Source organism: Ooceraea biroi, chromosome 6 (assembly GCF_003672135.1).
Source record: "Ooceraea biroi isolate clonal line C1 chromosome 6, Obir_v5.4, whole genome shotgun sequence".
Classification (NCBI taxonomy): domain Eukaryota; kingdom Metazoa; phylum Arthropoda; class Insecta; order Hymenoptera; family Formicidae; genus Ooceraea; species Ooceraea biroi.
The window spans coordinates 15707201-15725110 of NC_039511.1; the positions used below are offsets into that span (position 1 = coordinate 15707201).

Below are 17910 nucleotides of genomic sequence, written 5' to 3' on the forward strand. Positions count from 1 at the left end.
AGATATTTATTTAATCGACGCACGGTACACTACCGACCGAGCAGGCACTGACCTTTTCTCCGTGCTTGAGCTGATGCTCCATGGCGGTGATGTCCGAACGCAGGCGCAGGACCTGCGATTCGACCCGGGCGTTCTCCCTCTGGAGCTCGGTGATCTCGGCCTCCAGTGTGTAGAGATCCTCGCCCTGGGCACCGGCGGTCCCGCTACCGCTCGAGTTACCCTGACCTGTGCTCACCGCACCCCCGTGAGCCGGACCACCGGCTTCCAACCCTGAGGACAGGACAGACACGGTCCAGTTTCATAGACTGCCCGTTTCATATGCCCGTTATGTATGCGAATCGTACCTTCCGGTTTCCAGAGATTCGATTTACGCGGCAAAAGGCACCGCGTGCCGCGCATGCGCGTGCCGCGACTCGCGACATTCATTCGTCGCAGAAATGCGATCTTGAAGCGGATTGATTGAGAAAGCTACTGGAAACCGGCACGACTCGAGTTCCCAAGCCTGACGGAAACTCGTACGAGCTCTACGTACTTAAAATGGAAGCGTTCGGGTGAAATCCCGTAAAATGTTTCTCTTATTTTTGTTTTTCGTTTTTAAGTTCTTTTAGACAGTCACGATCAAAAGGCCAGTCAGATCGAGAAATCCGAATAGGTTTTTGCGGGACTTTTGCGCGGCACGTAGTGGAAATGTAGCGAGCACTTAAGTTACGTCAGGAATCGGTTCAGGCAGCGACTTAGGCGATGCGGTTGGCTTGGACGTAATTGCGATCTGTATATATATCTACAGGTTCCAATCAAGTGCACCGCAAGACGTATGCATCTGCCGATGCTGCGCGTCCTTTCGCCTCGCTCTGCCCAAGTCACTGCAATGCTTGTCTCGAGATAATGGGACGATACGGTTTCTTCTGCGTACGGTTCGTGCCAAAGTGAGAAACGCATCTCGGCGGACAAAGCGAGAGACACATTTTTTCAGGCTCGTTCGATCAAGCGTGTGCTCGGACTCGGCAAAGAGACGCACGAACCTGACGAGGAGTGCCGTGACGGGAATGGCATGATCGGGACGAGATGTCGGGGTGTCTCGAGGATTTAGCGTGAGGTGCCATCATACCAGATAGAAGAAAAAAAAAAGTAACAGAGGACCCCGAGTGCTGGCCATTTTGTCGCGGCATTCTGCTGCGCGCAAAACGCGGACGGTCGAGAGAGTCGCGTCGGGCGATCTGTTTTTCGCCTCGCGGCGGAGAGGTACGATTCGCGAATTTTTGTCGCCAACACTCGGACGCCGTCTCGTAAAAGTAAAGATACTGGTGTGTGGATTTCTGTATGTAACACCGAAAACACATAGGAAACAAGTGGCGAATACGTCAGTCCCTTACCTTCAAAAGTAACCGTGCTCCAAGCTCAACACGAAAGGAGCTGATCGTGATCCCAGAATAAATCAGAATACATTATTTTTCATCATTAAGACATACGGTTATTTTGCTTTTTTTTTCTTTTGGTTTCTTTTCTTTTTGGATTTTACATTTTTCTGTCTTGTACATAACGAGGGAAGAGGAGTTTTCCTGCGCGGGGCCGAATCGAAAGGAGGAAGAGAACAAAAGTGAAGTGATGTGAATTAAACGCCGTCGTGTTCGCACTCGATTCAGGTGGTTCTTTCTCTTTCGTTTGTGAGCTACTCGTGACATCCTTTCTTTTCATCGTTTTCGTATCTCTGAAGTATCTCGCGGTATTCATTCGCACAAATCTGGAACATTGATCACTGAGAAAAAGAAAGAAGTCGAAACGGGGGGGAGAGTGACACTCGAGAACTGAGGAAACGAAAGAAAAACGCGAACTCTCGGACGGTCAAGAAAAACGGAAGGACAGGGAACGAGGTTTACCCTCATTGGTATGACAGCACATCATTGCGTGAAGAGCAGAGTATGGCATAGCACGGGATCAAGTACAAGGTTAGATATGCACGAGTTTACAAAGAAAGATACATAATTCCGTATGTTGTAGCACCGTGCTCGTCCAGAAGTCCAACCGCGAACCGGCACGTAATCGCGCGTAACCGGCTTTCCTTGTATAGACTCTTCGATCAACATGGACATTGATCGACATTGAATTCTGAACGAGCATGATGCGCAAGCATAGAAAAGAACAGAGAGCGAACTTAAACTGTCTTATCTAGCGCGTGACATTTTCTCTATCTTTCTCTCTTTCTCTACCGCGCATTCACAGGAAAACGCGGGTCTCGCGGTTTTCAATTTTGGCAGCTGCGCGCGAGAAGAGCGATCATTCTTTCATGGAAAGCTCGACAGAATCCTTCACAAGTTTGTAATTGTTGGTTTCACGCGCACAGCGTATTTTCTCTCTCTCTTTCTTTCTCTCTGTCTGACAATTCTTTATTCTTCGATCGTTAAGTATCGACAGCCGCAAGCGTCATCAGAGGCAACTGGATCCTCACCGGTGATTCCTCTGCCGTACATGCTCATGTTATCCTCCGGTTTCGGTTTCTTCACGGCGTGGCTAGCGATCGGGCAGCCCGACAGGGACCTGTGGCTGTGGAAGGAACCGTTTATGTGACCCAGTCCATCGCATCCGGGTGTCGGGCAGTTGACACCCTCGAACTTCATGGCCGTCGCGGCAGCCACGGCAGCCTTGTGTTGCTCGACAGTACCGCCGGACTCCAGCACCCGCATCTTGTTTCTGTTTGCAATCGGACATCCGGATGCGCTGTAATAAGGAAACGAGGGTGCATGAGGCTCGCATACGTTATTAATAGACGTTACCAAACTTATCGTAGTGAATGTTGTTAAAGCGCGCGTTACCAAAGTCGAATCTTTAACAAACGCGTGCGGGCTATAATCACAACTGAAATATCAATGCAAAAGACGAAATTCGGAAGACTCGTAGTGCTAATATATTCGACAAGTTAAAAGCAGGACGTTTCTCAATCTTTATATAACTTTTCTACTTAATAACTTATATAGAAGGTAACTCTTTTTTTATAGCACTTTGTTACTGTAACCCCGGAAAAGTTTAATCGTGCGTTAAGGGGATAAGCGTGCGATCATCCTCGGGCAAGATTTCTACGTGAAGGTTTCTACGAGCCTTACCTGCGGTGTGACAGGAATTTGCCGGTCGCATGGCCGGACCCGTCGCAACCCGGGATTGGACATCTGTAGTCCAAAATGCCAACACCACCGTCACCACCACCACATAATCCATCCACACAGAGCGAGCGTGAAACGAGCGGAAACCGCCAGTTATTAGTCAGCGTCTTCGCTTTTGCGCGGGGTGTGTAACTGGGGCTGGGAGTTAGGATGCGGTTTCGAGGGAACGGGATTTCCCCTTACGGTTTCGCGCGACGGCCTCCCGGTACGTGCCAATGCGGTCGAGAAGATACCTGCGTCGACTGCTACGTGCAACGTGCGAACGCGACGAAAACGCAAATTGAGATCGCGATTACCGCCGCGCCCTCAAATTGCAGAACTTGCGAGACGTAATCGCATCTCGAAACCAAATCCTGCCGACCCCGTGCGATAATCCGCGCTCTCTTTTCGGATCTCATCCCCTCGCGTCGCCTGTTAATTTCTATTCGCCAAATGCATTCAATAATAGAACCGAAAATTTCGTAAACAGCTGTCGTGATAATGAAAAATAAACTGTATTACTTTTGGAAGACTACAAATACGCCGCAATTTTCTGCACGTCTAAGTACACTGCGATGCATCTTAAGCGATTAAAAAATTTCCTTTTATAAAGTTTATGTAAAAAAAAGTAATAAAGAGAGGTAAGTTTGCTTAACATTAATTAGTTCCAAGTTACCCAATGAGTATAAATTATTAAAAATGAAAGCGGTTAGTGGAGAGAATTTTACAATTAATTATCTTATTGAATAAAAACGGAGAACGTGCGTTGACCGGCCGGACAGGAGGATAATCAGAGGATAAAGAGGACATAAAAAATGAAATGTATTCACATCGACCTCAAGGGCTCAGAATCTTGACCATCTCGGGGTTTACTCTTCGGCTTGTTCGCTCGCGGGCAACCGGACAAACTTCTGTGCGACGAATAATTTCCCGTGACGTGTCCAGAACCGTCGCATCCTGGCGTGGGACACTTGAGCTCCTGGGAGTGCGCCTGGATTTGCGAGCGGTCGGCTCGCGGGCATCCGGACAGGCTGCAAAGGAAGAAAAGTTCTCTTCTATCTTTTAACGCGTTGCAAGAACGCCATGAAGACCGCGCGCTGCGTACACTGCGAGAACTTCTGATATTTCGAAATTTGATCATTATACTATAGTGCGCAACGTGTCGTTATCCGGCAAAGTTTCGCAACGCGGTAATCCTCATGGCTTCGGCTCACGAACGCACACCTCAGAAACGTCCAACCATCGTTTCAGCAACACATCGCATGCAAATTACGCGACGTTGCCGTGAGTACTCACATGACTCGAAACTGCTCTTGCTCGAGCTTCAACGACGATCAACGTCCCGGTATTCTAGATCTCGATGAGTATCGAACATCTCGTTTCGCTGGATCGATCGAAATCTCTGTACGAATCGCACGAGTGACGAGTGACGCCGTTAATATAAATTAATGTATAGTATCGCTATTTTAATTGGTAATCGCCGCTACGATCTATAATGCGTACTTATCGAAGAGAGACGTTGGCTCACCGAGATCAGTGCAACGGATCTTGCACTGGCTACGATTTAGTACTTGGACGACTTGCCTTGCGTCCAGTTCGAACGAAGACATTCAGGGGAAGGGAGACTTAAGACTCGCATTCTCGCATTCGAGTTTCGGTTCTCGATCGTGCACGCTGGACGATCAGGGAGGTCCGAGTCTTACGCTCCGAGGACAGCCCTCGAATGTCGTGCGGATTGTGATCGATGCGGGCGGACAACGGACCGTGTCTGGTAGCATGCAAATGGCAACGCCGTGTTCCAGTTGGATCACTCATGAGGTGTCGCTCGTAAGATCAATCGCGCTTCGGGCTCGCGAAGTTGATCAAGTTGATCGGTCTTACTCTAAGAACATCGAAAGGGAGAGCAGGGAGCACACTCACACCTGACCCCAATGAAACTCGCCAATTGCCAATTGACTTCGCCCGTGGTGTATCGCAAAGCGACGGTCTCACCGCCTTCGTACTTCCTTCGATCGGTTTACGGTTCTGCTATGACATGGTCATCGACGACAGTTCGCTACGAAACTGCCCACTCGAGGCTGGCGAAAGCGGCTATTATAACGAACGGGTATTTGTTAAATGATTGCTATATATATAGATATATATATGTATGCAAGCGAACGTGAGAGTCGCGCGATCGAAAGCGGGTGACCTTCAGCAATGCCAATTTCTCCGCAAGGCCGGACTTTGATTTTGCCATCCCTTTTCGTAGGGGTCGGGTAAAAATAGTCAGGAGAAAAATGAAACTGGGGGTTCATTCAATTATAATACGAGGCTCATCTACACATCTCTGGTATCGCATAATATAATAGTAGATAGGCATATGAAACGAGGGGGGGGGGGGGGGGAGAGAAAGATAGAGGTGGATCGCGTAACAGAAAAGTAAAGGCTATATATCGCATATACTTATGCAAGGTAGCTGCACCATTGAATATTCACACGTACGTTATATATAGATAGATGGCAACATAATATCGAATAGATGTACAACTCAACCGCTTAACTAGGAGAGAAAATAGGGTTTCTAGACGTATGTTTCGTATCGCAACACTTAAGAAGCAACTACGCCACGGACCACCAATATGCATCGATGCAAGAACCATCCATGTAAATGTAACTCTCGCAAATTTATTTAATGTCGCATGTGTTTGTGTGTATGTGTGTGTTTTTGGCATAGGATATATCATGATCTACCGTTTCTGGATGAAAATAACTGTTGGGAGCTTCGTCGAGGAACCAAACCAGGAGGATCAGCAGAAATTTAGGTATATGCACGTATATGTATATGTGTATGTAGCGTGCGTGCGTGCGTGCTGCATCGCCATATCGATATATACATAATCGAGCGTCAAAGACTTGGTGTAAACGTCAATGTTGCCTTGCCTTCTGTGGGTAGCGTAGTTCCCTGAGACATGACCCATGCCATCACATGACGACGTGGGACACTGTATCAGCTCCTTGCCATCGCGACCACGAGGGGCGGGCCGAGGTGAGAAATTCAACGAGTACCTCCTCATACTGCACCGAACAACATTAGCCGTCAAATTGCGAGTCCCTAACTGGTCTGATTACGGAATCATCGACAATTCTCTGACCATTGCTGCTCGAGTGCAAGAGCCCTCAATCGCGTACTTTTGCTTAATTGTTCGTTTCAGTGTGTTTTTTCAGCGATTTGATGTATCGCTTAAAATTATTTTGCCCAAGACACTCGAGCAGACTGTCCGACATAATTTGAATGTACTTCACATTTGAATGTAACAATCGTGGGTCATCTTCCCAAACGCGGATATGAGCGTATACGGTTTGCAGTTAAAGGGCGGCACAAAGTTATATTGCATTTCGCAACTTCTCTCTTGGGGCGCGAGTGGAAGAGCCAGTGTACGACGTGATATGAAAAAATGTCGGAAAGCGAGAGAAAGAGAGCGGGAGGGGGCGAAGGAGGAGGCACACCGAAGGAACGTGCGCCGGCCGGAGTCGAGGGAGGAGAGCGGGCCTCGCTCTTGCTTCCGGTCTCATCGCAGTCTCGTAGATGGGCGAGCCGTCGTTGGCTATGAGAAAACCTCGGAAACCTCGATGGCCCTTGAGTGGCCGCGATATTGCCGGGCAACCGAGAGCCGACGGATGCGGACTTGAGTGCAATTCACCGGTACGCCGTCGGACTATCTATCTACCTTCGCGTTTTTGTAGTCTACGTTGTTCTGTCTTCGAGATGGCGCCGTCAAGCTGCGCGACTGTGCAATAAACCCTTTGACTTGGTATTTTATTATCCGCGTTAAACGAAAGGCGCAATATTTGATATGCAAACGTAGGTATAAAATATAAATAAAAGGTAAAAGGTATTTAATGTGAATAACAACTATGATAAAATTAATCAAAGTTTCAAATGTTCTTATTTTAATGATTTTAATGATATTTTTAAGAATTTTTCTAGTTAAAGAAAGATTAAACGGCATAAATTTAAACAAATCTTAGTCGTCATATCTCGACAACTACGAACTTTTTTCTCAATCAAGCTTATATATTTGATACTTCCATACATTCAAGCGGTTAACCGAGATCAGGGTGTACTAATATGTTTTCGAGAGAGGGACGGTAATATAGTTAGGACGTGAAGGGTGGTAGTTATATTGCCCGCTGCTATTAATAAAGTTGAAGTTTGGATATAGATTGCTTTTAGCCAAGGTTTCAGCTGATCGTACGTGTTCCACGTTATAGTGTTTCAATAAGAATAAAGCCAACGATTGGAGGAGAGACGTGGAAAGATTAATATCTTATATATATATATATATATGAAATAAGCGAACATATCCTTTATTTCATAAATCCCTCAAATTTCGTGCAACAAGAGGGATATTTCATTAGGAGTACGTCTACTATCATCATTTACTTTGATAAACGTGAAATAATAATCTCGCAATATCATAAAGTAGAATAACGTTGTATCAGCAGTTTTAATGAAAATTGCGCTTAACATGAATGATTTATTTTTTAAGAAAATTATTAAGAAATAGCATCTTAACGATATTTTAACAAAAAAATTAGTAGATCAGTTTCTCTCTTCACTGCTAAGTAACAATTTTATATTTAACTAACATTAACTTTCTTTTCAAACTGCATAACGCGACCAGAACTATTTAGCATATTTATACTTGGACATTAAAGGTATCATCGCATTTGTGAACATTTGACTTAGAAGCAAGATTTGTTTCTCGCACTTTCGCCCATCGCGCGGAGACGCACGCGAGATTCGCGGAACGCGACTCACAATTTTGGATCGCGGTCAGGTTGCAAAAGGGACGAAGGCAGCTCTGGCCCGAGATAGCCGAGGAGGTGTGTTCCGGGTTCTAAGCCATGGTAGTAAAGGGGAGAGGGACGAGACGCCGGGTCTCGGCCCATAATCCAGTGCGGTGGCAACTGATTATACCCCACCCCCCATTTGAACCTTATCCTGCCTCAACCCCCACATCTTCCTCCCGCACTCCACTCGACCCCTCTTCCCGCGCGCGCCTTCCACTCGAGCCTCATCCTCATTCTCTTCTTATACGCCCAACCACGCCTTCTCCATACCGCCGAGCTTCACGTCAATTAGAATAAGGTTGGCACTTTCGGTACGAAGAGTAATTACTTTAATTAACAAAATGGAGGTGGGTATGCGCGAGTTTTGCCCCCCCCCCCCCCCCGTCTCATCTCGCCCACCGTCGCTGATGTTAGCCGCCGCCGCCGCCTCCATGCCTTTTCAAGCTTCGACCACGAGTCTATCGCATGAAGGATTCGTGCGATCCTTTCCGCAAGGCAAGTAAGTACCAAAGGCGAGAACTCGCGATGCTCGCCTGCACGACGTGTGGACGTATTCTCTAATAATGCTACCTTTCTCACACTACGAATAACGTTACGCGTTCTCACCAGGTATCTGGCGCTAAATTGATCGTCTGACTTTAAGTTTCATTAAAAAAGTGTATTTAATAATTATATGTTCAATGTGAGCTCGTTCAATGTAATCAGAGAGCTGCGAGTACGAAGCGCTAAGTACCCAGTGAGAATATTGATCAGTCATCGTGACACATTTGATGGAATATTTTGAACCGGGAGCTATTACGTCTACAAGTATTTTGAACAAAGTTTCATTCCGACTGCTTGGTTAAATGTAATAATTCCAATTGGACCGACGGACGCAAAATCATATTTACAGTACGAAAATAAAAGTTTGCAATGAGCCAGAAGTGTTGCCAATAATTACAATCGCGATACTCCATTCAAAAGAGATAAAAGAGACATCCTACCTGTCATCCTTGCCAGATGGCTTATCGAGAGGTCCAACCGTGTGCTGCGGAGGTGGCATGCTATAGCACGGTGCCGGGCTGTAACCTGCTGGAATCTGATAACCGGAAGTCACCGGGCCACTCGGGTAAGTTCCACCGCAGTTGTAACCTGCAGTAGGGTAAGGGGTGTACGTGTTCCCGGGATATTCGGGTTGAACGCCGGTCATTCCGTATCCTGGATGAGGACTCATAGGTCCGTAACCTGACGTGATAAGGAATTACATAATGTAAAATAATGGTCATATTAATAATCGTAAGAGAGTGAAAAGCTAATGTTGTGCAAAAATAATAAACAAGAAGGGAAATGTAAAATATGATTATATATCTATCTCAATTTTTCTTTCATTTTATTAATTTGTATAAGTTCTTTAGATGACTCGAAATTTAGGCTTCATCTTACATAAAAATCTTAATTTTTTGTCATTACTCTTTTAATATTTGATACTATGATAATCGAATTTTAAATTTTTATTAATGTATGGTCAGTGAAGCGAAAAAGAGAAGATTCCATTACCTTTCTTTGTCAACAAGTATTAAAGTATTTCTTCAAAGTCTACTAATTGTAATCAGACATAAATAAATAATCCGGAATTAATATCACGAGATTGGTCGACAGCATTATTGTCAACCAAGAGTGATATTCGCAATTCTACTTTTATGGTACAAAGAAAGCGCACGATTTCTGGGACACTCCGCATGAATACGCACATGTGTGCCATGTAATCGCGCTCGAACGGGAGACGCGGAAATAGCGCGAACACAGGCGCGCTACAGGAGCAGGCCGCTGCTTGATTAACTGTTGTAAAATCTACACGTTTATTTACTGGCAAGAATTCATTTTGTCGAGAGAGCACGCAGTGCAAATAGCCGACGGACGGAAGGCCGACTGTGCGCTCTCTCGCGCGCGCGCACGCGGGCGACGTCGCGCGAACACGAGCGGCACTGTGTGTGCCGAGGCCGGGGAACACGGCACTGTGTGTGCTCGAATGTTTCAATTTCAATAACTACTCCCCAGCGTCAGAGTCCGCACAATATCGGCCGCGCCGGACTTTTGCCGGCACTACGTGTACGCGAAATATTGATAATTAACAATGGCCGTGTACCGTCGCAGGGGGTGGTTCGACGGGAAGGGTGCGCACGGTGCACATTCAGTCCGAAGGACGGAGGGAGAGAGTGAGAAGAGGAGAGAGAGAAAGGGAGAGAAACAGAGATGGAGAAAAACCGGGAGAAAACCGGGGGACTATCGGAGGGAGTGAGAAGGAGGCAGGGATGAGAGGGGGAGAATGGGCCGCTGGTTTGGAATGCCAAGGTATAAAGAGACCGAGGAAAATGAGAGTTCGGCCATAGGTGCCTATTATGGCAGTCATGTACTGTTCTGGTGAATTTTTATTCGACGGTTGTAACCGCGTATCGTCCCTCATCCCTACCTACGTCCCTCGCCACCCTTGCCGACCCCCGGGGGCGTCGGGCTCTTTGTTCTCTCCCGAATCCCTCATCCACGCGCCTCCTCCTCGCCGCCCCCGCTATCGCCTGACGTTACAGGACGACCGTGTAAGGACACATTAACGTTTCGCATGTATCTCCCCGCCGAATACGCCGGCTAAAATTTATAGTGTTAAGAAAACGTGCTGTCGAGCGTTCCTCTGCGTGTCTGCGCATTTATTTTTTGTTTTTTCGTTCTATCTCATCTTGGTCTGACATTATCGTAAAATGCACTGAAATGGCTCTTCATCTTCTTCCTTTTCATGACGGATTATAAAAACTGAATGTCAGATGTCGTGCGCACACGTAATCAATTTGAGAAATAAAAGACGAAACAATTTTTGCAAAGATTTTAACAAAAATATAACGTTTCTTATAGAGAAATGTAAAATTGCACGAGAGACAACTTTCACGATAAATCTCTCATCGCTCTGAAATAAGAACCGGTTAGAATATGTCTGGCTACAGTCGCGACATCATAAAGCATCTTCGAGACGCAGATCATAGATTGCCTGCAGAGTTACGCGATAAACGATGATAACTCACCGGTAGGGTCTCGGTAGGCGTCCATGTAGTGGGAACCCCCGCTGTCGGGTGTGCTCTCGCGACTGTACGCCGCAACGTGCACTCCGGGCGGCGGAAACCCGGGTACAGGCCTGATCCCCGGACCCCCGCTGAAATTCACCGGCTCGTTCGCCGTTGAGAAATCAACGGGTTCAGTCTGCTCTTCGATGGGTCGAGGTGCTGGGAAACCCGGGCCCACTGGAACCGCGACAGCTTCTCCGTGGCCGGTAGAATATTGCGGACTGGGTGCACCGCTGTGTAAAAAAAGGAAACGTAGCTTCAGAATATATTCTATATTATTATCTGCAGGTTACATTGTATGGCAACAATAATGGATTATTTTGCATTGTATTTTTCTACTGTGAGGAAAGACTTCCACGTATAATGATGTAATAAAGATAGCAAATGATTTCCTCCAAAAACTTGACATTTTAAAGTTTTGTTCACGTTAGTTATCGTTAGTCTCAAGATTGACGAATACCTGTGCAGTCTATTGACGCTAAGATCAAGAGTCTGGCCTTGAGGACTGGGAACTTGAGGACTAGCCGTCAAGTGGGGACTCGCTGCCGCCTGAGGACTACTTCCCACCGTTTGTCCTCCTCCGTACTGCGGACTGAGGCTGTTCGAGCCGTAGGGTGGTGCCTGTCGTCATCACGTAGTCGTTAAATGCAATAATGATCCACCCATAAAAATGTTTCCCACGTATTTCGAATTAGTCTGATCTTCTCGCTCTTTCCGCTCTTTCAGACTTACCTGTGGGCTGGTGGAGGTGACACTGGAGGTGGACAGATCCATCACTGACCCCCCGGGCGAAGTAGGCGGTCCACCGGGCTTCTGCATCTGCTGCACCTGCGCGACCGTGACGCACTTCACTACAACATTTACGGAGACGAGACGATTAGCAGTAGGTCAATTTCCGAGTATCCGCAGCGAGACAATTTCGAGAGTAAATTACCGTCTTCGGTCTTCATCATCCCGGCTGCCGTGGCGGCGGCCATCGCCATTTGATGCTGCTGCGCGGCCGCTGCGGCTTCTTGATGATAAACTCGCTCCTGTTCCTCCGGCGTCATACCGGTTTGCCCCAGGTAGTACATATTCGCCCTCGAGTGGAGCTGCTGCTGCTGCTGTTGCTGTTGCTGCTGTTGCTGCTGCTGCTGCTGCTGTTGTTGCTGCTGCTGCTGCGACGGAATAGGCCCGCATGATTGCGTGTCGTATCTCTCGTAGGTCGCGGTGGTACCGGGATCGTAGGGTCGGTGATTGGCCGCGCTGACTATCGCGTTCTCGTAGCCTCTGCCGGCCGCGATGTCGTTGGAATACGTCACCACTGGTCGTGCGATGTTGCTCGCTCCGGGATGCATGTACGCTCGCGCGTGTTCCGCTGATCTGTGGTGATAAAGCTCCTCCGTGGTGGTCGCGGCAGCCGCCGCCGCCGCCGCGGCCATCATAGCGGAAGATTCGTAAGGAGACCTCTGGGACATCTGATGACTCATCCTGGTGTCTTCCACCATAGGCATCGGATAGGCGACCGGTTGCATCGGTAAAACGTGGTGCGTCGAGTGCTGGTTTGGGTGATGGATCGTCGCTCCTATGGACGGCCTCGAGCCCATCGCGTCCATGGACGACATGGATGAGGAGTTCGAGTCTTGACTCATGTAGGAATCGTATGCCTGCCGCACTGCCGGTGGTGGCGGCGGCGGGGGTGAGTTTACCCGACAGGACGTGGCGTCCTCCGTTTTGGGAACCAACAGCTCGCCCGTGTTCTGATTGCGCGTGGATAGCGTGTTGCAACAACTGCTGTTGAGGGTCATGTTCTCCGTCTTGGGTACTTTCGCGGGACGCGACGAGCTGTTGTCTTCCGGAGTCTTCGGGGGTTTCACATTAATCCCGGTGTTCTTCGTCGTCGTCGAATAGTAGTCGTAGCTCAGGCTGCTTAACACGGGCTTCGTATCCTGCGTTGTGGAGCCGTACTGCGCGTAACTCTTTGTGTCCATTGATGAGGGTAACAGGTTCGTACTGATGTACTCAGGTGGAATTCCCGGCACTATTTCCGAGAGATTGCGAGTATTTAGTTGTGCGGGTGTGCGAAAGAGTTGCGCGCATGCATGAGATGGAATATTTTGTAAATTTGAGATATCAGTGTACGATCTTTATAAATTAAATACTATTCTTTTCTACGAAGAAGCATTGTAACGCTTGCTAGTACCATGACAAGTAGCATGCAGTTATCGATTACCGTAAGACACTTCAATGACCCAGTTTAAGTGAACAATACCTCTTACCGAACGATAAATTAAGAAACTTTCCTAAGTAAGACATTACTGAGGTACAGACAACTAGAGTCTACGAGCAATATTTATGCTATTCATTTTTTTTATATACATGACGTATCTGAAATAAAATATGTTAATAATTGACAACTGTATACAGACATTCTAGAACCAAAACTTTTTTCTAAAGCTAGAAATACTTTGTGTCGCTTTTTTTACATTTTTAACTGGGTCATTAATATTACATCGAGTCTTCGAGTTAAATGGGAGAATTTACATAAAATCCAAAAGTCCAAATGTAGAATTATTCGAAAAATATCGATAATATTTTGCGCGATAACTTGACAATATATACCAATAACAATAATAATTTCGCTGATAAATCCAATCAATATGTCGCGTAAGTTCACGAAAAAGTTTGGCAACTTTTCTGCCATCTCATCGCGTGAGCAGGCACGACACGCACGTGCGCAACTGCGAAGAACGAGATGCGTGTCTTACGTACGACATTACTTTACCCTGTCCCCGGCAATTAAGCGTTAATCTCGTCGCGTCGGGCAGCAAGGATTTTCGTGTCCAGCGTATCCCAGACACGAACGACGAAGAGTCCCGTGTCGCCTTACCTTGAGCCTTTTGTCGGGCTTCGCGTGCGGCCTGCTTATTGGCCGCGGCGATGGGACATCCGGACAGGCTCCTGTGCGTGTTCCGATTGGAGCTGACATGACCGCGACCGTTGCAACCAGGCGTTGGGCATTTCAATATAGTCTCATGCATCGCCAGAACTGCGAGAACCCAGAGACACGCGGCGTGATTACAGACACGTCTTGGCACGTACACGCGTTACGCACACACAGTAAGAAAAGAGACGCGGCGCACACGCACGCGGCAGGTGTGGTGTAAGGGTGAGTTGCCCCTCTTTATGCGTTGAGTATAATTATCTCGCGGTTGGGGTACCGCGTGCTTCCCCAGAAGGAAATCCAGAATCCAAAGAAGGAAGATGCTGAATCTAGGCACGACGGTGAATCGCCGTTTCTCGTTTCTCACGAGGGAAAAAAACGGGATAAAGCCGTTTAGAACGGAGAAGAGAAAGAGAAGCTGCGCGTGAAAACACGTTCACGAAAGAAAGGGGAGAAAAACGGAAAACGTAAAACGGTCAGAGTGTGAGAGGCGGATTTACACGGCGTCACACCACGTGTGGAACGCAAATCAATGCGTAACAGTACAATCAAGTATACCGAGCGGGTAGAGAGAAACACAAGACAATCAATCAATCAATCAATCGATAGAAAATTATAACACAACAACTTGCAATCTGTGTGAAGGGAGTGTGCTACATCGATGAGAACGCTTTTCCATTGTGTGCAAGCGGGCGACGGCGAGATCGATCCCGTCACCTCGGAGGATTCTGCATTCTCGACGAAGGTCTTCGCCAGGGCGAGGCTTCACGGGACGTGAACGGAAATAAAAATTCTGTGACAGCGATTGCGTGCGCGCAGCAAACGGCCGCACCAGCATTATTACGCGCGCAATGACTTGACTCGTCATTAATTGGAGATTGCTATCTCCGCGGTTGCGGAAACTCGTCGGCGCGTCGATGGAAAGCTCAACATCGATCATGCGACCGATCGTTGCGTAATTATACTCAATCGCACAAATGTCGTCCGTGTAAAGTGTCCGACGTGTGCGTGTACGCCGGCTCTCGTCGCGCCGCCCGTGTCTCGAGTTCTCCAGAGGTTCGTAGGCACGACCAATATAAGTTCGAGTGTGGTGATATAATTCTCTACTATAATGAACTACGAAAAGAACAGTAAGACGAACGCAATAAATAAAGCTCTCTACCCCGCAAACGAAAAGCGCAAAGAATATACAACAGACAGATACACACACGCACACACGCATTCGCGACGCGTGCACCGCGCTCGTCGCTGGAAAGTATCCATTTTCTCCTTCTAATCTCGTTTTGTGTATCGAAAATATATTTTTGTTGCGGGACGAGGAAGTCGCGGAGAGCGAAGTAAGTTAAGTTAATTAAAACTGTACGAGATGCAACGAAATATTTTCCAACAGAATGATCCTAAAAACAAGCGTTGCAAAGTGACCAATATAAAGCAAGACTATTAAACATTAAACGATTGAACACTAAACAATTTTATTAATATTTTTAAAAAGCTAGGAGGTAGAAATATGTACATATTTATTGTAAACGTTCACTGCAATATGATCATGTTTGAAAATCGAGTGCAGTTGCAATAATACCCTTTACACGCTAATTAATTATTTATACGGCGATCAATAAAATCATTTAACTGTAACATTTACACTGATTCTCGGCCATGATTCACTCGGCACTTCCTCGTCCCGTCGTGAGAAAAACACTCTCGCAAAAAGAAGATGCACTATGTAGCTACGATAAGAAGTAATTAGTCCGGTAGAGGGGTACTTACTCTCTGGAGTTAACTTATCCTTCTGCGGACATCCAGAAAGGCTGCAAGCACATAGGAACTGATTAACAAAGACTTTGAATTAGCGCTCCTGGAGAAATCAGCTTTCCTCTCAAGAATCTCGAGCGTATATTTAATTCAAACAGCGTCCCTTCATCCTTTAAACTTTTGCTAGATGCGGATCCGAATGCCCGACATGCGCGTATCTGTCGTTTCAGCGTTGCACAGGCTCTCCGATATGTGGATCACGAATTGGCTTATTGATGTCGGTTTCTCTCTCTCTCTCACCCCGTGCGTATAACGCTCCCCCCTCGATTCTCCCGTGTAAAACCGCGTAGGTGTGTAATCGGCCGTGGCTGAGTGTGGAGCGCACGTTAATTACCGATAATTGCTTACCTGCGGTGGTGAGAGTAGAGTCCGGTCACGTGACCCTGCCCCGTGCAGCCTGGGGTCGGGCACTTGTTGCCCTCTGTAACAAATCAAACCGCCACGTAGAGCCAGATGTTGGTCTATTAAGTAGTGCGTCAGGTATTCATGAGATACGACGCACGCCAGGTTTTAGTCGAGCTTGCGACAGCTATGCATGAGCTTTTCGCTCCGATCTATGTAGACTTAAGCCGATCAAGCTCTATCCAGCAATCTGAGAGTGCTCTTTTTGTTACACGGCCTCTTGTAAGATAAACTTTAATCATTTCAGATTTCGTAAATTTAAATAAAATTTTAAATGTATGATATGAATGATATGGATGTAACTGTCTATACACGCACGTATGTATGTATGATTATGTAATTGATAATAAAAATTCATTTAATTGTCTACTATGAATTTATTCGTATCAATCTTATTCAATAAATCCTATTGATGATCTTGTTTCTCTTAGCTACTTGTTCATCGTTTTGTCTCTCCCTACGATATGTTAATATGTACATATAAAATACTTAAAAAAATATTACTATGTCTTAAATCTTAAGTGCAGAAAGTGAAAATGCGACAAAATATGATCCCGCTTTAAGCTCATTATGTTTCGATATTAATTACTACGACGGAGCGCGCACGGCGTGACGAGCTTTCTCTTTCTCTCTCTCTCTCTCTGCGTTGCGTTATTTCTGCACCGAAATTGATGATCCCGACACAAGCGGGCTGTAATTCTGAATAAATTGGATATTTACACTGTCGACGAGTGTTGTTCGCGGCGGGGAACGCGCCGACCGGAATACGGCATCGGCTTAATACGCATTAATGCATTGTTATTGCATTTGGTTTTATAATCTTGCACTCGCGGCCAATTAACGCGAGAGTATTGCACGCAAATCCACTTTCGTCCCGCCATCCATCCGAAATGTGCGTACGAGTCGATACTTTAAGAGGAGATATTACCGTAGCGTGAAGGCTTTGTGGTGCTTCCATCTTTGATAACGTGCTGTTGATACCCCAACATTTATCTATAAAATGATTTCTGCCGCGTAACAAAAAACTGTACATCTGCATTTTACAAATAAATCATTTTTAATTGACGGTATAACCAACGAAAGATATTAATTAACTACTATGCAAATGCAAATGTTGGAACGTTTACATATTTCCAAACAAATTTTCGAATACATATATGTATATAAAAAAAGAGACAGAGAGAGAAAGAGAGAGATTGTCGGTATAATGAACTCTCCACTGCCACAGATTTAAAAAATAAATATAAAAGATATATAAATCACAAAATGTATAGAAATAATGTGGTATTTCGGTACGGCTTGTACGGTACTGCCGGCGACGCGAGCAGTTGAATGGAAATTAACTATTGAATGGCTGACAGCCGACGTATCCGACATCGTCGCGTAGTTTTATTCTGCACATCGAACCAGAATATAGCTTGCTCCCCGTTTGCCAATATATCACGCGTACCTTATGCCTCGCAGAGACGGTTAAACAGTCGGGGCGAAGGATTCTGCGTGCAGGCACAGCGAGAAACAGTCGGCCGTGCCGTTCCACGTTAAAAATCTACTTGGCAAAATTTTTATTTCTCGTCCGAGAAATTCCTTGTTCGCGTTGTACCAAACGATAATCCAACGCTCGTATCAAGACAAGCGCAAAATTAAAAGATAGAAAGACAATGATTTACAATAAATATATTCCGCTCTAGATCTGTAACGGGCTTTGGGGATGATA

The 17910-nt window shown here is 46.4% G+C and overlaps 1 protein-coding gene across 6 annotated transcripts in view; it reads right to left on the reverse strand.

Annotated features, from left to right (window-relative positions):
* LOC105284577 (mucin-12) overlaps nucleotides 1-17910 on the reverse strand; it is a 275050-nt gene that overhangs the window by 3716 nt on the left and 253424 nt on the right. For 2 of the 6 annotated variants that reach the window (XM_026970342.1, XM_026970346.1), the window contains 13 exons: nucleotides 16143-16215; nucleotides 15750-15790; nucleotides 13929-14087; nucleotides 11994-13079; nucleotides 11792-11910; nucleotides 11520-11680; nucleotides 11021-11292; nucleotides 8954-9194; nucleotides 6057-6191; nucleotides 3965-4165; nucleotides 3099-3161; nucleotides 2447-2715; nucleotides 53-270 (listed from right to left, as the gene is read on the reverse strand). In XM_026970342.1, the coding sequence (XP_026826143.1) occupies nucleotides 53-270; nucleotides 2447-2715; nucleotides 3099-3161; nucleotides 3965-4165; nucleotides 6057-6191; nucleotides 8954-9194; nucleotides 11021-11292; nucleotides 11520-11680; nucleotides 11792-11910; nucleotides 11994-13079; nucleotides 13929-14087; nucleotides 15750-15790; nucleotides 16143-16215 (3038 nt within the window). The remainder of the gene's footprint in view (nucleotides 1-52; nucleotides 271-2446; nucleotides 2716-3098; nucleotides 3162-3964; nucleotides 4166-6056; nucleotides 6192-8953; nucleotides 9195-11020; nucleotides 11293-11519; nucleotides 11681-11791; nucleotides 11911-11993; nucleotides 13080-13928; nucleotides 14088-15749; nucleotides 15791-16142; nucleotides 16216-17910) is intronic. The other 4 variants (XM_026970347.1, XM_026970345.1, XM_026970344.1 and 1 more) reach the window with 4 other exon arrangements.